The sequence below is a fragment of the Vicugna pacos genome, chromosome 20, assembly GCF_048564905.1.
Source record: "Vicugna pacos chromosome 20, VicPac4, whole genome shotgun sequence".
NCBI classification, from domain to species: Eukaryota; Metazoa; Chordata; class Mammalia; order Artiodactyla; family Camelidae; genus Vicugna; species Vicugna pacos.
The window spans coordinates 15,049,220-15,071,137 of record NC_133006.1 but is presented as its reverse complement, the minus strand read 5'-3'; the positions used below and the strand labels follow the sequence as shown (position 1 = coordinate 15,071,137).

The following is a 21,918-nucleotide window of genomic DNA, read 5'->3' as shown; positions in this document are numbered from 1 at the left end:
TTTAAACAGCCAGATGCCCCGATGGGAAGCAGAAACCTGATGTGGGGAGAGAGCAGAAGCGTCACGGTGGCTTATCCAGAACTCGGGCTAGCCCTCGGGGTGTTAAAGTTGGAAAGGCGGGGTGGGTCTGGTCTTTACCAAAGTGCAGGTCTTTATAACAGTATTTGAAAATTAATCCCGTGGCCATCTGATGGCGGCCTGCCCAGTAGTAAGGAAACACTTAATTGGCTTGGGTTAACAGAATTCCCTTTTACTGTCCTCGCTTAGCCAGTATTTCCAGAAGCACTGCCTCTCTGGAAAGATAGCAAGTTAGTCACCATGCCAAGTCCTCCCTCTTCTGTTTCCCATGACTAGCAGCAGATTGTGTAGCTTGTGAGCTACAGCGGAGAGAGCATGCCGAGGGGAAAGGCAAGTCTGATGAGGGCACATTACAAAAGCCTTTGTCTGCCCATTACAGACAACCAGGCAAGGCCCGACAATGCCCTGGGGTTTTGAAGCCTAAAGTAGAGCCTGTCCATTTATGATGCCCTTTTACCACCAGTGGCACCTGGGACATTTTGAGGATGGCAGACTGGAAGCTGTTTTGGGAACGAGGCCTCTACTTTTCCTTGGAGATACAGTGCTGGGCTCTGCACCCAAGGAGGGCTCAGTAATCCTGGCGGGCCTGTTGACCTGACCTCTTCTCACTGGTTATACACATTTGGTTGGAAGCTATCTGGAGATTTTGTGGCTTCACTTTTAATAAAGAAAATGCACCAATAAGATGAAATTTTCCCCAGCTGCATTCAGCACCTCTGCACGGGCATGTCCATCAATACATTGCATATGTAGTGGGTCCAGGTTGCTGGTGGTTTGGACCAGGGCTGTAATAGGACTTTCTGCAGTGGTGGAAACATTCCACACCTGTGCTGTCCATGCGGTGGTCACCAGCTCCACGTGGCTACTGAGAACTGAGAATGTGGCTAGAGAGCCTGAGGAACTGAATCTTCAATTTTATGAAGTTTTAATTAGCCTAAATAGCCACATGGGGCTAGGGGACATCGTTTTTGGACAGCACTGGTGTAGACCTTTGTTTTTAAACTGTTTTTGACTGAGACCTACAGTAGTGCAAAAAAAAAAAAACAAACCCAAAAAACAAAAACAAACCATTGTACATCACAGTGCAATACAGGCATATGTAAAAAATGAAAAAAGGATAGTTCAGGTCTTTGGAGCAAGGGCTGCCTGTTCTTGCTTGATCCTTGAATAAACTTTTCTCTACTCTAAAAAAAAAAAGAAAAAAAAATTTTCAAACACTTACCAAGTGTGATACACTCTGATATTTTCTATTCCATTTTTTTAAAAAAAATGCTAGTTAAGATTCACTAAATTGCTTTTATGACATACATAGGTTTTGACCACAGTTGGCAAACCTCCAGTGGAGGTTGCGGGGCCTGCAGGGATGTCACTAGCCGGTGCGCACAGACTGAGATCTATCTTTGCAGTGACCCCTCTCCCAGTGTTTGGACCCAGCTCCTTTGCCAGCCTTTCTATGACCCCGTGAGCCAGGCCAGTGAAGCTGCTTGGAGCCAGCCAGGGATGCTGAAGGGCTAGTCCGTAGCCAGCGCCGCGGCCCTAGGCTCACTGATGGCCGACAGGAGAGGTGGCTGTGGTGCTGAGGAAAGAGCCAGGCCTTGGCATTAGGCTGGGACCATGGGCCAAGCTGAGGATGAGTCCACCTCACAGTGCAGGCAGGGGAGCGGCCGGCCTAGCTCAGGGCCCAGCACACAGTAGGTGCTCAACAAGTTTCCCCATCCCCTTTTCTCTGGTTCAGTGGTCTCCTTTGTGCCCTGAGTCACAGGGCAGCAGCTCACATTCACCTTTGTTCCTTTTTGAACTTCAGGAACATAGAATCAGATTAACCACAATCTTGGTTAATCTGTGACATACTCTCGTTATTGGTCCACACACAGGCTGCTTTTACTTATTCTTATTTTTTAACATGCTTATTGGTCATTTGTATGTGTGTGGTTAAATTTCATTTCGATATTTCAAACTTAAAAGACTATACGAATTGTTCAAGGAACTCCTACAAAATCTTTATCCAGATTCAATTGTTTACATTTTGCTCCTTTGCTTTATTATTCTCTGTGTCTGTATATTACTTACGGCTTTTTCTCTGAACCATTGGAGATAAGTTGGAGGCAGAATTGACCTTCTGCAGTCAGCTATGTGGGAAATGATACCTTGTTGGTTCTTACTAGTATTTTTCTAGATCACCCAAGTTACCGGTCAACGGTCACGTTCTCTTTCTCTCTCCATGTCACATGTGTTCACTTCTCCCTCACGGATCCTGAGAGTGAGTCTGCGTGCTGCAAGGAACATGCAGCTGGCCAGTAACTTGTTGAATAATCTTCCACGGGGACCTCTTTGCATTTCTGTCTGCCTAGTTTTCATACACAAGGAAGTACTGCATGTCCTACATGTCCCTCGGTCGTTGCTCCCAAGGTTTGGATAAGGTGACGGAGGCAAAAGGGCCATTGGTCTCTACAGGCAGTCTCCTGATTTCTCTGTTTGGCATGAATCACCTTCCCCCAGGTGGTGGCACCCTTCTGCAGGTACAATTCTAATCTCCCTTCTAGACTGCCCTGTCACTGGGAGCCCTGTCTTGCTGTCCCTGTTACATCCCACCAGCACCCAGTGGTGTATGGCGGACAGTAGTTGCTCAGTTAATATTTGTTCAGTGCATTGATGTATACTCTTAAAGTGTTAGTGTATCTTAATTACAATTACATTTAATATGTTATATAATGTATTATATATAATTCACATAGCTCAAAAACTTTTAAATGGTATCAGTGAAAAATCTCCCAAGCCTCTTACACTTCGGAAAATAGTTTTGTATTACTTTGAAATGCTTGAGATACTCCCAGTCCATGACCCCATGCCTAGGTATCTTAGAGAAACTCCTGCATGTGTACACTCATAAGAATGTTCACAGCAGCACTGTCCTTAATAGCCAAAATCGGCGGGGGGGGGTCCCCACAAATATCCATCGGCATTAGAATGAATGAATTATGGTGTATTCGTGGTGAGAAATAACGCAGTTCACTGATATCCCAAAGAAAGGATGAATCTCACAATGTTGAATGAAAGAATCAAGGCACAGAAGATCATTCATTTTTGTATGCTTCCAGCCTTATCTGCTTCTAAAACAGGCAAAACGGGATTATGCTATTTAGGAACGTATGTGTAAGTGGTAAAACTACAAAGGACAGCCAAGAAATTATCACAAAAGTTGGGATAGCGATTACCTTTTGAGGAGAGGAAGAATTTGTGATGGGGAAGGAGCCATTGGGAGTTTCTGGGGTCCTAGCATTGTGTTGTTTTTTAAAATTTTTTGGAGGGGGAGGCATTTAGATTTATTTTTGTTTATTTATTCATTTACTTACCAGTACTGGGGATTGAACCCAAGACCTCGTGCATGCTAAGCACGTACCCTACCACTGAGCCCTCCCCGACCTAACATTGTTGGGTTTTGCTTTATTAACTTGGTGACTCTTCATTGGGTGTGGGCGTTCTAATTATTCGTGAAAGTAGCCATATGTCCATATGTTTTATGAACTTTTCTGGATGTAGTTCACAGCACAAATATAAACCAGAATTTCTCTACCTTCCCTCTAGCCTCCAGTGCCCCTCCTCAGAGGCAACCAGTGTGTGTGTTTGTGTGTGTGTGTCCATCTCCTTTCACTCACCCACATTTTATATACATACATGTGTGACTGTTTATTTTGTTTTTCATGAAACACAACTAGTAGAAAATATGTAACTTTGAAGTGGAAGAGAAAAAGGAACAGCTCATAAAGATGTGAGTGGTGATCACTGCCCAGTTATTTTTCACTCTGCAGGTGATTACTGTGTCTTCCCCCTGCCCCCCCACGCCACTCACTTAATCTGGCACCTGTTGTGGTGGGAGCAGTGCCAAGTGCTTTATTTCATTCAGTTCAGTTCTTCCAAGAACCCAGTGAGGCGGGTCCTATTATTCCCATTTTACAGAGAGGGAAATAGGCTGCTATTCCTTTGCCTTGGGGCTTCTGAAACATCACATCACTGAGGTGGGGGCACTGAGACCCCAGCAAGGGCTGTGTTGAGGGCGGTACCCCAACCCTCTGGTCCTGAGCTGCTCTGACAGGCCCCTTTGTCTCTCCAGGTGGCCCTGTGCACCCAGGTGGCCCTGGGCATGGAGCACCTGTCCAACAACCGCTTTGTACACAAGGACCTGGCCGCTCGCAACTGCTTGGTCAGCGCTCAGAGACAGGTGAAGGTGTCGGCCCTGGGGCTCAGCAAGGACGTGTACAACAGGTAGAGGGCACAGGGAGGGTTGTGAGGGGCAGAGGGCAAACTCAGCTGGGGTGTGTGGGAAGGGGCTTAGCCAAAGCTGGAGAGCCTGGGAGGGGCAGAACCTTCCCACCTTCTCCCAAGGGTGCAGTGGGAGAGGACCACAAGTCCCTGATGCTCACACATTTTCTCTAGTGATAAAAAAAATTAAAAACCTTGAAAAAAAAAGTTGAACTTTATAAATGTTTATATAATTTAACTATTCATATGGTTCCCTCTGTAACTTCCTGAATTTAGTAATTATTATTTTGAAGCCTAAAACTTAAAGCTCAGCACCCACGAAGGGCCGGAGATCACTCTGGAATGCCCATACACACTTCGTGGTGCCTCCGCGAACTTCCCCTGCGGTCAGCCAAGCTCTGACTCACTCCAGCTGTCTGTTGCTTTAGTCATGATTGGTTTATCACTAGTAAAGCTCTTTAACATTTCTTTTCATTGAATGTGTTCGTTTTCCACATTTTAGTGGAAAACGTTAGTTAGCTTTTTAAAAATAGTGACATTTAGGCAACGTTTGATCCTTCATGGAATTTTGTAACCATCAGACCCCATGTAGATGACCCCAGATTTCATGCAGTATATGCCCCTCCCACCCCCCATGCTAAGCATAAATGTTTCCAATTTCCCCAAATGTCTTGCTACAGAAAAGCGGGGTCCTAGCCTGAGTATGAGACCCAGACCTTGGATGAGGTTGGCATTCCAGGCTGTGCCCCTCACCCCACCCCCATGCCTGTGTGTCGTTCTGTCCTGCAGTGAGTACTACCACTTCCGCCAGGCCTGGGTGCCCCTGCGCTGGATGTCCCCCGAGGCCATCCTGGATGGCGACTTCTCCACCAAGTCTGATGTCTGGGCCTTCGGAGTGCTGATGTGGGAAGTGTTCACCCACGGAGAGATGCCCCATGGTGGGCAGGCAGACGATGAAGTGCTGGCAGGTAGGCAGCTGCATTTCCAAGGGGCAATTCCAGATGCTCTCTAAAACTTGCTGAGTCCCGGAGCCCGTTCAGCCTGCCTCCCTTCTCAGGGCTGGTGTTAGCAGGTCCACGGATATGGCCACTCCAGTTGTTAGATCACTGAAATACCTTCATCCTGCTTGGTAAATAGCCCTTGTCCCCATTGCTCACTCAGGCCACTCTGACACCTGCCTGTTGACCACACCTCAGCCCCCACGCATTGGCTGCTGCTTGTGCTGTGTGGACCCTGCCCCCCACCATCCGGAGGGAGCTGGGGCCAGGGCGGGTCTTCCCCTTTGGTTGCAAGATAGTTGCCATAAACTCCTTGAGTCAGGGCTCCCCAATACTGGCTGGTGCCCCCCGGGGTCTGCCTGTGGGAACTGCAGGCTCCATAGAGGATCGACAGGTGAAATACTTTGACCAACCCTCTTCCCACCATCTTTCTGCAGACTTGCAGGCTGGGAAGGCCAGGCTCCCACAGCCTGAGGGCTGCCCTTCCAAGCTCTACAGGCTGATGCAGCGCTGCTGGGCCCTCAGCCCCAAGGACAGGCCCTCCTTCAGTGAGATTGCCAACACCCTGGGAGACAGCTCTGCAGACAGCAAGCCGTGAGGAGGGAGCCCAGGCAGGCTGTGCCTCAGGATGGCACGGGCAGGGGAGGACCTCCTGAGGGGTGCCCACAGCATGATGGGCAAATCCCCGTCCTCCTGGGCCCCAGGGGCCCCGCCCTGGCACCCCAGGCACTGCTGAGGTCTGGCAGGGCCTGGGCTTTCTTCCCCTTCCTCATCCTCAGCCCATGGGGAGGCTGATTCAGACCCAGACTGGGTGACTATGGCCTTGGGCTAGGCAGCTTTCTCTGCTACCCCTTCCCCCATCAGGGACAGTGTGGGTGCCTCAGGTAACCCCAGTTTCTGGCATGGGTCTCCTCCCTTTGACCGGGTCCAGTTCTGCCACTCACCTGCCAACTTCATCCCCGGAGGGCTAGGCTGGAGGTGAGCCAGGTTCAAGGGGAGCTCCTTACTATACTCAAGTTCCTGGGTAGTTCTGGCGCCCAGGGCGGTCCCACTTTGGGGTCTGTACTAGGATCACGGAGGACACAGCCAGTGAGTCCTCCCCCCGTGGACTTGTGCACACTGACCCAGACCTGTGCCTCCTCCCCACCTTTCTCTCCTTTCCTCATCCTAAGTGCCTGGCAGATGAAGGAGTTTTCAGGAGCTTTTGACACTATATAACCCGCCCTTTTTGTATGCACCGTGGGCGGCTTTTCTATGTAATTGCAGCGTGGGGTGGGAGGGCGTGGGAGGTAGGGGTGGGTCCTGGAGGAGATGGGAGGGTGGGCCACCCAGCCTCACACCTTTATTGTTGTTGTTGTTGTTTGTTTTGTTTTTGTTTTGTTTTTTTTTTACACTCGCTGCTCTCAATAAAGAAGCCTTTTTTACGACCTCCTGCTGATGCTCATTCCCTACCGTTGCCTATGAATGATGTCCCTTCTTTCCTTACTTATCAGAAGGGGCCATGTGCCTTCTCAGAGTCTGTGGGGCTTGGGCAGGGATGACTGGCAGACACTGGTCCTTCTCTAGTTTGCAGAGCAGTTGAGTGTGGGCTTGGACGCGAGGCCAACTCCTGTTCACGTGACCCTGTGTTGCTGTCTGCCAATTAATGGCCTAGTACTCACTCAGGTGGGGAGCGTAAAAGTGTGAGGAGGGGACTAGTTAGACAGGATTGAAGGAGTTAATGACAGATTCAGGTCTCTGATTCCTTTTAAGAGTCTCAGAAGGTGATGGAGGAGACAGGACTGAGCAGAGATGTGCTTTGATGCTTCATGGACCCCAGGCTTTCAGCCCTCAACTGGATTAAATCCTGCCTCTTCGTTACCTGGACCTTGTATCATCAGTTCTACTCTACCTTATGGTAACTTCAGCATGGTCCCCTCCTAAAGAAATGAGTCCTGAACTCTGGACTTGCTCTAGTTCCCTCTGTTCCTGACCAAATTTCTCAATAATGAAAATAACAGCTATTATTTATTAAATACTTGCTCTGTACCAGTCACTTTGCTAAGCATTTAACATGCATTATCTCATTGAATTTCTGCGACTACACTATTAGCTGGATATTATTGTTCCCATTTCACAGATTAGGAAACTGAGGCTCAAGGAGGCCAGGTAATTTCCCCAAGGTGACACAACTAGTAAGTGAACCACTGTTGTTGATACACAGAGTGGTACATCCCTGGGGTGTGTTGAAGTGAAAGAAAAAACAAACAAACAAACCAAGAACAGTTTCTCTAGAGCAATATTTTTCAAACTATGGGTTGCAACAAGCATTAAAAAACATGAAACATAATAAAATGTATCACAGTATATTGTATACTTTAAAGGTAAGTATTGTTTTGCAAAATTTTGTTCTTCTGTTGGATATGTGTTTGTGTATATTGGGTTACATATTAGCTATTGGGGTGGTGCTGCTGCATAATAAGTCTTAGTCACTTATAACATTTATTTTTCTCACTCACAGATCTGAAAGTTGGTGACATTTGGCTGATCTTGACTGGACTTGGCTGAGTTCAGCTGGGCTTGGCACCTAGGTCTGGTTTGGGTCTACTCTGCCGGCCCCAGAGCATGCTCTCCTGCAGTAGCAGGACCACAAGAAGTCCAACCAGATCATGCCAGCACATTCAAAAGCTTTAGTCTATTAACACTTTTTCAGCCAAAGCAAGTCACGTGTCAAAACCCAACATCAGCACCACTAGGATGGGACTGCAAAGGATGTGGCTATCTAATTCCAACAGTGGGTGTGAAAATTGGGAACAATAATCGAATTCAGCCGAGGTTGCAATGTAAAAATGATTGCCTACTGTGGTGGTGGGGGCACTACTGTAGAAGGTCATTAATCACTAAGCCTCTTCTTACTCCCAGTCTTTTTGTCCAGTCTGCAGTGGCTCTCGCTGCTGGCCACATCTGCCTTTTCAAACTCTCCTCTCTTGCCTTTGGTGATGGTACACTGAATCCACCTTCTCTGACCAGGCCTTCTCCAGCCCTGATTGTGGCTTCCTTCCTCTGCCTGCCCCCAGGATGGCTGGATTCTGTCTTCTGGCCTTCCTCTCTCTATATTCTCAACCTCAGGAATCTCATCTTACCTCATGTGGCTTTAACTGGCCCTTTGGTGTGGACACTTCCCAAAGCATTTGCTCCAATTCCAGCCTCTACCTCAAGCTGTAGACTCACATTCCCCTTTCTCTACAGGATACCTCTCTACCTGTTTCCTTGGCCCCAAACTGAACTTACCTCTCTCCCAATCCTGTTCCTCCAGCCAAGTTCCCTGTTTCCGTTCGTGGTACCACTGTTTGGAGAATAGTCACCCTTACTTAGCATCTCAATCCATCATGAGCCCTGTTCTCTGCGCATCCCCTCCCTGTGCAGCCCGTCACCAAGATCCGCTTATGCTACCTCTGCCCTGTCTCTATTTTTGCTCAATTTTAAGGGAAAATTTGCATAAAAGTAATACTGACCATAGAAGAAGTCAAAAAGTCCAGACTTGTATAAAGCAAAGAACACCTTCCTCTAGTCCCCAGACCTTACTCTCTGGCCGTAAGCGCTATTAATGTTTGGAACATGGCTTTCCTGACTTTGCCTGGGCACACTGACTCGCAACCTTTCCATTTCCTCTAATACTGCCATCTCTATTGAGACCTCTTTTCTTCTGTGTGAAGTTAAGAATCCCCGAGTAAAGGTTAATTTCCAATGAAAACAATTTCAGAGTGTTAGTAATTTTGTGGGGGGAGAGGGTGATGGCAATTTTTTAAAAGCAATCTTAATTTTTCTTCTGATATTATTTGGGTGATAAAACCAGGAGAAAGAAAGGAATGTTGGGGTGGGAATGGTGTGGTATGAGGGAATTCTGATGCCCTTCTGGAGGCCCTTCACGGTCTGGGTGGACATGACAGGGGGCTACAGTGATTGAGGCCTTATTGGAGAAGCACCAAACTCACATTCCAGAGAGGCCAGGCCGGGGACTTATCTGAGCTCGGTGGGCTGTGCAGTCTGTAGTGAACCTGAGAGCAGATGCTTCTGCGAGCCACATCATTCAACTCCGCTCCAGGCTATTGTGATCCTGTGGCCACACAGGCCCTGAGTTGCTAAAAATTCCAGTTTTTTGAGAGATGCCGGATATTCAGATGTTTATGTAAAACCTCCTGATTTTAAAATATGGTCCAAATAAGACGTATATATGAGCCAGTTTTTAATTTTAACTTTATCCACATCAATGGTTTTGGCACCTGAACCTGCAATAATCCAGTATGGTGTAAGGTCTCCCTTTGCCCTTTGGTGACAAAGGGCTGTGAAGATGAAGCCGTCCCTAGCAGGCAAAGGCGCTGTGGCAGTAACACTGGTGTGCAATGGCCCTGTGGTTGGGTGAAATCTGAGAGAGGGCAGCCTATGTGAAGGGAAGATGGGAGCCGTTCTCACCCCCGGGCACCCTTCTGGGTGGGTGTGACATACAGCTGTTGTTCTCTGGGATGCCACCACTGCCGGTTGCCTCCCTGTGTGTCTAAACTCAACATCTCAAACCAAAAAGTCTTTAGAAGCCAGGCAGGCATGACCCCCCAAGGCTGTGGTTGTAAAACTGTGACTCAGACAAATCCCAAGCAACCGTTTGTGGCCCCTGAAGCCCTTCTGGAACCTATTTATCTATTTGACCTGTTCTTCCTCTTGAGCTAACGCGTTCCATATGTTTAACTACCTGTTCTGCAGAGTAAATTAGGAAAAGAAAAAAACCTCTTTGAAAAACTATTGGGAAATGGAGAAGAGGAGGGCTTTTAATTCCTGTATTTAGGGTGATGAACAAGCCCAGGTTTTTAATAAATGGGTGTATGTATGTGTATGTACATACACACATGTGCTAGCTCACAAATCACTTGAACATACTTTATTTCAGTATTTTACAAAATCTTTACATTGTGATTCAGTCAGAAATGCAGTTTGTCATCCAGTACACACACCCACTGAACCATATGAAATGGACAATATCCCACCCTCTGGACCTATAAAATGGCAATTTTATTTGGTTCAACCTAACATTTATGCAAACAAAGGTTTTATGCAACATTTGCTCTTGTTTTTTGTGATACCAATTAATTTATTATTTTAAATGCTGGTTGCAGTACACTAAATTGATTTCACTACCACTGTTACTAATGATTCACAACCAACCTCTTTATTTAAGCTTTTTTAAAAATAATTTCACATTTTAAAATTTCAATTTATTTTTTATTGGTTTTGGCAGGGGAGGTAATTAGGTTTTTATTTATTTTAGTGGACGTACTGGGGGTTGAACCCAGGACCTTGCTAGGCATGCACTCTAACACTGAGCTATACCCTTCCCCCTCCAAGGGCTTTATTTAATCTTCACAACTTTTAAGGCAGGAATCATCACCATCTCCCATCTTAAACACAAGAGGATGTTTATCCTGGGGATGAGGTGATTACCTCACTGACCACTTACTCAGACCACCACTGCGCTTTAACTCATTTAATCTTCATTAATAACTTCATGGGATAGGTACCAACAATGAGCAATGGGGAGTTTGGAGACGTCGAACACTTGTTTCCAGACTCCAGGTTAGGAAGAGGCAGCTTCCAGATTATAATAACTTCTGTAAAAGCAGAGCTCAAGCTATTTTCACTGCCTTGGAGCTAAGAACCAGACCCTGACCCTGACCCTGATCCTGGGTTTTGCAGCACTGCAGTCTCTTTTTTTTTCCTACATGGGCTTTTCTTGGCTTTCAAGAGTGTGTATGTGTGTGAATGTGTATGTGTATGTGTATGTATGTTGTGTGTGTGTGTGTGTGTGTGTGTGTCTATTTACGCGTGGGTGTGCCAGTGTGCTCCCTTGCTTGCTTAAACTTTCTGCCCGGCTACACTTTTTCCCATGCCTTTGCACTGGCTGAGGGGTGGGCTTTATCCCTGGGACCACCCCCTCCCCCAGCCCAGGCCGCAGCTGGAAGTCTTCACTGATCTCCATCTTTTCTCCCTGCCCCCACTGAGGAAGGGGAGGCCGACTGTCTCCCCCGGTCTTTTCCAGATGTACGTCTGCCAAAGACTGACACTACGCCCCCCACTCCCCCAACCCCCGTCCCAGTACAGAGGATGATGAATGAGGACCCGAGAGCCGGCCTGGTGGGAAAGTGTAGTCGCCTTGAAAAGAGAGGGAAAGGGAAAGGAAGTCGTGGGGGGTGGGGAGGGGAAGAGGTAGAGCCTACAGGCCGGGGCTGGATAGCCGGGACCCAAGCCTCCTCGGCTCGGCCAGTAACTTAAACTCCCTTAGGAAGGCGTGGGGAAGTGCTCCAATCCCTGCACTCCCTTGGAATTTGGGTGGTATATATCATTTACTGCAACCCGCACAATCCGCTCAGGGACTAATCCACTGTAAACCTCAAGCCCTTCCAGCGCCGAGTTCAGAGTGCTGCTCCCTCTCCTCCGCAAGACTGCGCTCCAGTGCTCTCCCAGCCTTCTCCGTAGGTTCCTCCCAATTCTCTTACCATTCTTTGGTTCGGGGGGGCGGAGTCGTACCTCCTCTCCTGTTCCTTTAAGAGGCGTCGGCTCCTCCCCCTTCGGAGTCGCCGTCTGACGCGGGATGACAGCAGCGAGTTCGGTATGTCTATGCAAATAAGCGCCCCCTGTGGGCCAATGGGGAGCGGAGGTGCCGGAACCGCGGACCAATGGGGCGGGGGTGCAGGGGCTCACCATATAAGGAGCGGCCTCGCCATAAAAGGAAACATTGTATCTCTTTATATGGGGGGAAGGGTCGGGGGATCCCTCGCCGCCAGCGCGTGGTCCCGGCCCCCTCCACCCGCCGTCTCGGCCGCGGCCAGCAGCCCCTGCCCCCCGGGGGACGCTGACGGCCGCCGGGCGCGCCGCCCTAGCGTACGGACAGGGGGCGCTCCGCGCGGCCTGGGGCAACCCGGGCCACAGGGGCAGGAAAGTGAGGGCCCAGGTCGGCCCGGGCGTGCAGGGGCCCCGGGTTCGAAGCGGCAGCAGCGGCAGCGATAGCGGCACTAGCAGCAACTGGAGCGCCGGGTTGAGCCGGGAAGCCGATGGCTGCGGCGGCGGCTCCGATTCCTCGCTGACTGCCCGTCCGCCCTCCTGCATTGAGCGCCATGTTACCGAGCCAAGCTGGGGCCGCGGCGGCGCTGGGCCGGGGCTCGGCCCTGGGGGGCAGCCTGAACCGGACCCCGACGGGGCGGCCGGGCAGTGGAGGTGGCGGCGGCGGCGGGACTCGCGGGGCTAACGGGGGCCGGGTCCCCGGGAACGGCGCAGGGCTCGGGCCCGGCCGGCTCGAGCGGGAGGCTGCAGCAGCAGCGACAACCACCCCGGCGCCCACCGCGGGGGCCCTCTACAGCGGCAGCGAGGGCGATTCGGAGTCGGGCGAGGAGGAGGAGCTGGGCGCGGAGCGGCGCGGCCTTAAGCGGAGCCTGAGCGAGATGGAGCTCGGCGTGGTGGTCGGTGGGCCCGAGGCGGCGGCGGCGGCCACCGGGGGCTACGGGCCGGTGAGCGGCGCGGTGAGCGGGGCCAAGCCGGGTAAGAAGACTCGGGGCCGCGTGAAGATCAAGATGGAGTTCATCGACAACAAGCTGCGGCGCTACACGACCTTCAGCAAGAGGAAGACGGGCATCATGAAGAAGGTACCCAGCCGGGAGGTTGGCTGGCCACGGGGGACCGGGAGGGTGGGGACGCGCAAGGGGAGCCCGGGAGGAAGGCAGAGACGAGGCGGAGGTGAGAGGCGGCGAGTCTGCAGGAGGTGTGTGGGAGGGGATGGCTGTTGCCCCGGGAAGGGTGAAAGGGGAGGGGCCGCCAGGGAAATGTGGGGAGAGGGGAGATGCAGCGAACGTCCAGAAAAGAGGGGAAAGGCACCTAGGTGGGAGTGACGGGCGCGAGAGAGGAACGGGGCCCTTGCAGAGCGGCGGGATGAGGAGTGGTAGTGGGAGGCTGCGAGGCTGCCGGGGAGGTAGTTAATGAGACCCGGGGGTCAGTAGGTCCAGTGCTCTCTGGTGTTTGGGGGAGGGCGCCGGAAAAGCAGGGAACAGAAGAGAAGGTATGGGGGTGAGGAAGCTGGAGCTGCATAATAACAATGAGCCAACATGTGTGGGAGGAAGGTGGGCATCACTAGAGTAGTGCTGGCTGGAAGGACGGACAGGGCTGATGACCGAATGGGGTTCAAAAGCCCCAGGTAAGGGAGCAGGGCAGTAGAACTGATGCTGCCCTGAGCATCAGAAACCAGGTCCAGCAATGTCCGCGTCTCTTCTGTGCATCCACTGGAAGCCGGCACACTCCCTGCAGGCTTCAGAACCATTTGCCTTTGGGACAACTGGGATATCCAGCCCTAGGGAAAAATCTGTGCATGGAGTTTGGGGAGAAGCTTTGCAGAAGTATCTAGAAATGCCTCCTCTTCTGGCTGATGGTGCAGTGAAAGGAATGAGGAGAGGAGTTATCTTGGGTTATAGAAGATATGGGGAGGGATGGAAGCAGAGGAATTGAGAAACAAGAAGCTAGAACTCTGGGAACATTGGCTGGTGTTTATATCTGTCCCATATAGAAACCAAGGCTGCTTCCAGTGAGTAGGTTGTGGAACTTTGTTAGGAGTGAGGATGCCACCTATGGGGCCATCCTTGAAGGTCCCCTTCCTGGGCTTACGGCAGGGGTAGCTGCTAATCTATCTGCCATCTCCCATCACTTCAGACACGGTTGTATCAAGACAAAGAAAGAAAAAAAGGGGAGCCTAGTATTATAGAACAGAACAAATGGCAACAGGTTAGCACCTGTGCAGTTTCTGGGAAGAAACAAGGACATTTTGGAGCCTAAGTGGCCCCTTATCCCTAACATCTCTGTGACCTCCAGTGTAGTTGCAACTTCATCCTGGTCCCTGTGACCGTGAGGAGGTGGTAGGAGTCATCTCTTCATGAGGCTCTGGGCACCAAGCTGTAGTGAGGAGCAGCTCCCTGGGCCCCTCCGTGTCTGCTTAGGTTGTATGTTCTTTCACTGGGAGCTGTGACTATTTGCTTGGGGTATCTGCAGGTCAGTGGAGCTGTTCCTCAAAGGAGCATGGGGTTTTTCTACTCTTCAGCTCACCTTCAGATATCCTGATAGGACCCCCTTAGAGTCATTGGAGAGGAAAGTCACTTTGGGAGTGGGGGCTTGATATCACTGTGTACTTCCCTCTCTTTCCTACTTCCCAAGGAAGGTAGAGATTAAAAGTTTTGCTGACCTACCCATCTCCTCCCCCCTACCCCCAGGCCTATGAGCTGTCCACGCTGACAGGGACACAGGTGCTGTTGCTGGTGGCCAGTGAGACAGGCCATGTGTATACCTTTGCCACCCGCAAACTGCAGCCCATGATCACCAGTGAGACTGGCAAGGCACTGATTCAGACCTGCCTCAACTCGCCAGACTCTCCACCCCGCTCAGACCCCACCACAGACCAGAGAATGAGTGCCACGGGCTTTGAAGAGACAGACCTCACCTACCAGGTGTCGGAGTCCGACAGCAGTGGGGAGACCAAGGTGTGTTTGGGTCCTCTATCTAAGGGGAAGGAAGGGGAGGGACTTGACCGGCAGAGAGGGGAGGGGGTCTCTCTCTTTCTCCCTCACCCAGGACAGGTGGATAGGTGCCCCGTGATGTGGAGTGGAGTCGGTTTAGTGCCCCACATCCTAGGGTACAGGTGTCCATCCTCGCTATCCTGACAGGAGGCCGGCCCCCTAGATAAGCGGGCGGCCTCCGTGCCCATATAAGGCCGGCTCCGGCTCCACGCCGGCCTCCCGCCTGCAGCCCGCCTGCCTGGCAGGGCCCTTGCATTCCTCCCGCCAGCTGTCTCCCCGCTGGGGGCGGGGGCATCGCTTAGCCCTGCCCTCCTGGCCGGCTGGGTCGCTGGGGAGTAGGAAGGGAGCACTCATGGGTTCCAGGGTTCTGGGGAGCCAGCTCTGTCAGCAGGCAGGCTGGCTGACTGGGCTGGAGACTATCTTACTAGCCAGCCGCCTACCTCTTCAGGATGTCCGGGCCTGCGCACGTTAGGGAGCTTATTCGCCAGGCTGCTAGGGATGCCGGCCCTGGTTACGCCTCCCCCTTCCTTTTCCCGGTAAGGAGAGGAGGCGGGGCTTCCTCCCTTGCTGCTCTGCGGAGCTCCACCTTCCGGGTGGCCCTTTTAACTGACCAATCCGAGGAAGCGGCACTGTTTGCCTTAGCAACGCGTCCGCCAATCAAGGGCTTCGAGCTCCGCTGCTTAGCAAACATCCCGCGCTGACCCACCCCAGTATCTGAGCCCTCTCAGTTCCCTGGGCTTGGTTCTCGGCTCGGCCCGTGGCTTCTTCCGTCCCCTTCTAAGAACAAAGGCTCCCTGAGGGGAGAGTCAGTGCTCTAGGCTCCCTACTGTCTTAGTGGTATAGCATCAGAAATAATTTTCAAACTCTTAGCAGTAGGGTTCATTTATTCCCAGGAAATTTTGCTGAATGAATAAATTCCTTTGGTAGTTTAAATCTTAAGTATTTGGCATAAAGTGCTTCCTTGCCAAACCCCCAAGATTGCTCTCAAACATTAAGCTTCCTGAAAAATTGTCAGTCCCTATCTCAGAAGCCTGGCAAATCAGAGCTGGAAGGACCCTTTTTAAAAGACCAGCCCCCTCATGTTTACAGAAGAGGAAAACTGAGGCTCAGAAAGAGGAAGTAATTTTTCCAAGAAAGTCACACAGATTGACACTGCTAGAGCTGGGAACAGATCCTGAGTGTCCTGATCCCCAGTCAATGTGATTACCACAGTTCATTGGGGCAGAGAACTCAGGGAATTATGATGGTGACATTATTACTGCCCTTTTTATGAGCCAGGCACTGTTCTAAGTGCTTTACCATATGATAACCTACTTAATCTTCACAACACTTACAGGGTAGGTATTATCCTTTTACAGACAGAAAACTGTAAAGAAAAAGCAGCTCAGCAGCTCAGTAACTTGCCTGAGGGTCAGGCTCCAGGTAAATGGTGGACCTGGGATTTGATCTCAAGCACAGTGGTTCCATTCTGGGCCATCAATCTACACAGAACACCTGCAGGGGCAGGGTCTGGTAGAGGCTCACCACTCCATCTTTACTCTGGGTGTAGGATACACTGAAACCGGCGTTTACCGTCACCAACCTGCCGGGTACCACCTCCACCATCCAGACAGCACCCAGCACCTCTACCACCATGCAAGTCAGCAGCGGCCCCTCCTTCCCCATCACCAACTACCTGGCACCGGTGTCTGCTAGCGTCAGCCCCAGTGCTGTCAGCAGTGCCAACGGGACTGTGCTGAAGAGTACAGGCAGTGGCCCCGTTTCCTCTGGGGGCCTCATGCAGCTGCCTACCAGCTTCACCCTCATGCCTGGTGAGTCACAAGGGGCAAATTGAGCATGCTAAGAGTGGGTTTAGGGCTGGCACAAGAACCTCTTTCCCTACTCAGAAGGAAGGTGAACTAGGGCCAGAGCCTGAAAGAAGACTCTTATGTCCCATTGCCAGGCATGCCCTCCCCACTGCGACCCCAACTGTCCTTGTCAGTAAGTTTCAGCCATACACTCTGGCCTTGTCTAGCAAGCCCAGCCCTGTGCCCCCCTTGCCACAGGGACAGTAGACATCCTACCACCTCCCTACCTTGACTGGAGGGCAGATCATCTCCTTGATGGGTCAGTGCCTGCTCCTGTGTCAACCAAAGACAGTAGAGGCAGGGCTTGGGGAGGGGGGAGGGGGGAAGGGCAAGAGCAGAGTGTGGAAGCCCCTGGAGACACAATTCTGGACATGAAGGCACCCAGGAAAGATAGTGATGGGAGTCGGGGACAGAGTGCCAGACCCTGGGTCTGGGGGTGTTTGAGGGTGCTTGGTGGTGCAGGTGGTGGCTGGGTAGGACAGAGCACGAGTAAGTCTCTGTGTCTCATAGGTGGGGCAGTGGCCCAGCAGGTCCCAGTGCAGGCCATTCAGGTGCACCAGGCCCCACAGCAAGCGTCTCCCTCTCGCGACAGCAGCACAGACCTCACGCAGACCTCCTCCAGCGGGACAGGTATAGCTCAAAGCTTTGTCACCTCCCTGCTCTGCCTCCTTCATGAGGCCTAACAGCAGGTGCCCAGCAGTATCCGTCCTATAACTAAGGTCAGAGAATTTCTGAATGTGGACACTGAGGCTTTGGGGTTAACCCTTACTCTAATCCTTACAACAAAGTCAGGTAAGGATGGCTGGGTTTTGAATCCTGCCCTGCAGTAGGGCTGTGGTTTTCAGGAAGAAATTAGAGACCATTGACCCTACATTCTTCCTTACTCAGCTGAGAAGTCTGAGGCCCAGAAAGAAGGTATTTGCCCAGAGACACACGTTTGCTCAGTTACCAGGGAGGCTTTACAGAGCAGTTGTCTCCTTGTGAAAGGGCGTCTTAGGTTTTGAGTAACCATAATTCCCCTCTGTGTCTCTAGTCATTTCAGGAATGATGAGACACTTTCAAATAAAATTACTTTTAAGTTCTTGTTGTTTACAACCTTGTTACACAAAGTGTGGTCTATGGAGGGAAGACCAGCATCATCCCAGCACCACCCCAGTGTCACCTGGGAGCTTGATGGAAATGTGGACTCTAAAGCCTCACCCCACACCTACTGAATCAGAATCTGTATTTTAACAAGATTCCCTGGTGACTTTATGCACATTAACACTTGAGAAGTGCTTGTTTAAAAGATGAATTTGTCAGCCATATGTTGAGGAAGAGGAAAGAAGAGTGAGAACAAATGAAAAAACAGGATGAAGGAGCTCTCTAAAAGAAGAGCATCTGAGTTTCCTTGGGTAGGGTCAGTCATTGTAATCTGAGAGAAGGGGTAGATAATCAAATAGTACGATGTGAGAGGATACACTTAAAGGTTGGCGCTGTTGTGTTCAAGAAGAAATAGGGCTTTTCTTAGCCTATGACGGGGAACACAGCAATGGGAAATGGCAAGAGAGCTCTGGAGGCCTGGAGTTCCCGGGGGTGGGACGCGGGTTATCAGTAGGGACCAGTGCCCACCTCCCTGACGTGTGTCTGTGTTTGCCAGTGACATTGCCCGCCACCATCATGACGTCATCTGTGCCCACGACTGTGGGTGGCCACATGATGTACCCTAGCCCCCATGCGGTGATGTATGCACCCACCTCGGGCCTGGCTGATGGCAGCCTCACCGTGCTCAATGCCTTCTCCCAGGCACCGTCCACCATGCAGGTGTCCCACAGCCAGGTCCAGGAGCAAGGTGAGTTGGGGGGGCAGGGCTGAAGAAAGGAGGACCATTTCCTCCTTTACACACACACATACTCAAACACTCCCCACAACTCAGATGTGCACACTCACACACACACAAACTAGATGCTCACACGTATACATACATGTACACACACACCGAGGCTTACACACACATTCCAACGCCCATCTTGTCCACTCCGACACTCATGCACGCTGGAACTCACACTCACATGCACACTAAGACACATTTGGACACTCACTCTTGGGCATTTTATCTGAGACTCACTTGGTCACTTAAAGCCTTTATCACCACTCCTCCAATATCTGGAAGTTTCTCTTGAGCAATCGATTTGAGTTTCTCCTGTTGTGTGCTAACACAGGTGGCGTCCCCCAGGTATTCCTGACAGCGCCATCTGGGACAGTGCAGATCCCTGTCTCTGCAGTTCAGCTTCACCAGGTAGGTGGGGGCCACCTTTCACCCAATCCCAGCTGGCCAGCCCAGCCCCTTCATCTTGACCTTGGGGATTCCATTACTGGGTGCTCCAAGCCAAGATCCTTAGCTGGGAGGCCTATCCATTTTCCTGATGGGCCTGTGGTTGGGGGGCAGGCAGGCAGGCAAGCAGGGGGAAGCCCCCCATCCCCTCCTGACACACCCTCTTCCCTCCAGATGGCGGTGATCGGGCAGCAGGCCGGGAGCAGCAGCAACCTCACCGAATTACAGGTGGTGAACCTGGACGCCGCCCACAGCACCAAGAGTGACTGATCCGCCCTGCCGCCCTGGACAGATGGCCCGAGGGACGGCACCACTTATTTATTGTTGCCTTTTCACATTTTCTTTACACACACGTTGATGGGCCGCAGGAGGGAGGCGGGGAGGAGCAGTGGGCAGCCACAGGACTGAGCCCTCTCACTCCAGCCAAAGAAACAGGCCAGCCTGCCCTCCACCCCGTCCTCCCTCAGCCTCCCCTCCTTCTTGCTCCACCTCCTGTTTCTGTTGATGGTGGGGCTGTCCTCCCTCCTCAGACTCCTCTTGCCAGCTTGGCTCCGTGTTTGCCATGAGTATTAGCTTACCAGTGGGACCGTGCTCCCCTTCCCAGACACAGGCCTCTGTGGGACTAGGCACTGTGTCCCCCCTGAGGAAGCAGTTGGGGTCCTCTCCCCAGCCTCCTTGCTGACCCCACGTCAGCACTGTCTGCCACAGGCTGGGTTGAAAGAGCCCTACCCCTGCCCCTCAGGGAGCCAGCTGGGGAGATGTGGTGTCTTCCCTTAAGTGGCACCCACTGCCCTTGCAGCTCCTGAGCAGCAGGGCCTGTGCATGAAGCAGGGTCCTGGGGCCACCTGCCCTGCCCTGCCGCTCCCCGGGAACTCCAGGGGCTGCTGGGTTGGAGGGAACCGCCAGTGTTCCCTCTCCCCCGTCTTCCCCCCTCTCCTCCCAGCTGCTTTACTTAAAGTTGATTTTGAACTTTTTATTTGAGGAGACGAAGTGAAAACAAATCTATAAATATATATTTTTAAAATATTTAACTTTTTTTTATGGCGTTTTTCTCGTCCCCCTCCCTGCCCGAGCTTCCCTTCCCTGGGGAGCCCTGGGGCTCCCCGGAACTGGCTGGGCCTCTGGGGACAGAGCTACCCCACGAGTTCAGGGCCTGCCAGTGTGGGGGGGAGATTCTGGGATTGCCCGGTCCTGGGTTGTTTCCAGGAGAGAACCGGGGGAGGGGCCCTCAGGCCATGCCCCAACGGGGTGGGGAGGGTGACCCACAGCCCTGGGCCTCTTTTCGCCCTTCAAGGCTGTGCTAGGGAGCGGGAAGAGGGAGACCAAATGTGGGGGTGGGGGGAGGGTTTCAGAGGCAACTGACTTCATTTGTGCCACACGCATGGGCATTGCAGCCTTGTGCTCCCCCAGGCATGCAGCTGCCTGGGGCTCAAGTTGCAGTGAGCAGGGTGGGGTCTGGGAGGGGGTGAGAGGCAGGAATGGGGGGCAGAAGAAATGGGAGCAGCTTTTGGGCTGAGGGCAGCGATAGGGGAGCCAGAAATGGCAGCTCTCCCAGGGAGTGAGCAGCTACTGTAACTTTTTAAAATTAAGACAAAAAGCCTTGAAGAAAATGACTTTATTTTTCTAAGTGTAACCTCAGTATTTATGTAATTTGTACAGGGGCCGTGCCCCACCCCTTCTGCCCGCTTTGGAGTAGACCTTGAGGGTGGGCCAACATAGGGAGAGGGTCCCTGTGTCAGAGCCTACCTTCACCACCTGTATCCAGAGAGGGAGCTGTTTCAGAACAGGGCAGCTGTGGGGTGGAGTTTAATTAGCCCCTTAGGACTGCCTTCAGTAGGAACAAGCCTGCTTCTGTGATTAGGTGAAGGGGTGGGGGAAGTTTTTACGCAGAGCCTAGCTATCAAGGGGATGATTTGCCAACATGTTTTGAGAACCTCCGAACCTCTAACCCCCATTGCTGTCTTGCCCCAACTTGGGGTGCCAAGATGGAAGTCAAGTCATCTTTCTGGCTTTCTCCTGGAGATAGCTGGGGGCTTATGGGTGGCTTACAAGATTGGGGCATGGCAAATCAGGGGCCAGAGAGTGGGGGAGCTTGGGACTCAGGTCTGTAACTGCCCAGCCCCTTTCTCTGCTCTTGTTTCACTCCACCATCACTCACTCACTCCCCACTCCCCCACCCAGGGGAGGAGACCTTGATGAATTCCTCCTCTCCTTCCCACAAAAGACAGACCCAGTGAGTGAATCAGGCGAAGTGCTTATAATGTGTGTTGTGTGAGCGTGCCCTTGGGAGAATATGCGTGCGTCAGGGATGAGGTGGCATTTATACGCGCAGCAACCCTTGGTGTTTCCCTTCCTTGGTGGCTCTGGGGTGTGTGTGTGTGTGTGTGCGTGAGCGCGCGCGTGCCTGAGTGAATGTGTGTGTGTGTGAATGTGGGGTGTGTATGTTAGTGGTTTCTACTTCCCCTGGGATGCTGACCCAGGAATAGTGGACATGGTCACAGTCCTATGTACAGAGCTTTCTTTTGTATTAAGAAAAAATACTCTTTCAATAAATGTATCATTTTTGTGCACAGACTGTGGGGTCTTTGCCTTTGTTTTACCATAAAGGGAGGTAGGGTGGGAAGTACCAGCGCGAATCAAACCCCAAAATTGCTCTGAGAAGCAAGCCGAGCTGCTTGATAAAATGCTAACAGGTGTTTTGGGTTGTTGAACTCTGCGATTTAAATTAAGGAACATTTAGGAGGGCTGGGGCCTTTATCTTTGGCCCCAGCTTCACTAGGTACTTAAGTCAACACAGAGATGAGAAATCTTAATTAACAGGAAAAGTGACTCAACGAATCCAA

The 21,918-nt window shown here is 51.6% G+C and overlaps 2 protein-coding genes across 7 annotated transcripts in view; both read left to right on the top strand.

Moving 5' to 3' along the window:
- The window catches only part of PTK7 (protein tyrosine kinase 7 (inactive)), a 58,292-nt gene extending 49,250 nt beyond the window's left edge, over positions 1-9,042 (top strand). For 3 of the 6 annotated variants that reach the window (XM_072944963.1, XM_072944965.1, XM_072944964.1), the window contains 3 exons: positions 4,190-4,341; positions 5,128-5,306; positions 5,774-6,630. In XM_072944963.1, the coding sequence (XP_072801064.1) occupies positions 4,190-4,341; positions 5,128-5,306; positions 5,774-5,934 (492 nt within the window). In that variant the 3' untranslated portion in view covers positions 5,935-6,630. Of the gene's footprint in view, positions 1-4,189; positions 4,342-5,127; positions 5,307-5,773; positions 6,764-7,088; positions 7,395-7,836 lie in introns of those variants that run through there. The other 3 variants (XR_012062129.1, XM_072944967.1, XM_072944966.1) reach the window with 3 other exon arrangements.
- A 2,993-nt stretch (positions 9,043-12,035) lies between these two features.
- SRF (serum response factor) lies at positions 12,036-21,649 on the top strand. The gene is made up of 7 exons (XM_006220504.4): positions 12,036-13,003; positions 14,612-14,878; positions 16,464-16,725; positions 17,272-17,391; positions 18,401-18,592; positions 18,963-19,039; positions 19,250-21,649. Exons 1-7 carry the CDS (start codon positions 12,479-12,481, stop codon positions 19,343-19,345), a joined length of 1,539 nt encoding a protein of 512 aa, XP_006220566.3. The 5' UTR covers positions 12,036-12,478; the 3' UTR covers positions 19,346-21,649.
- Positions 21,650-21,918: the final 269 nt, after the last annotated feature.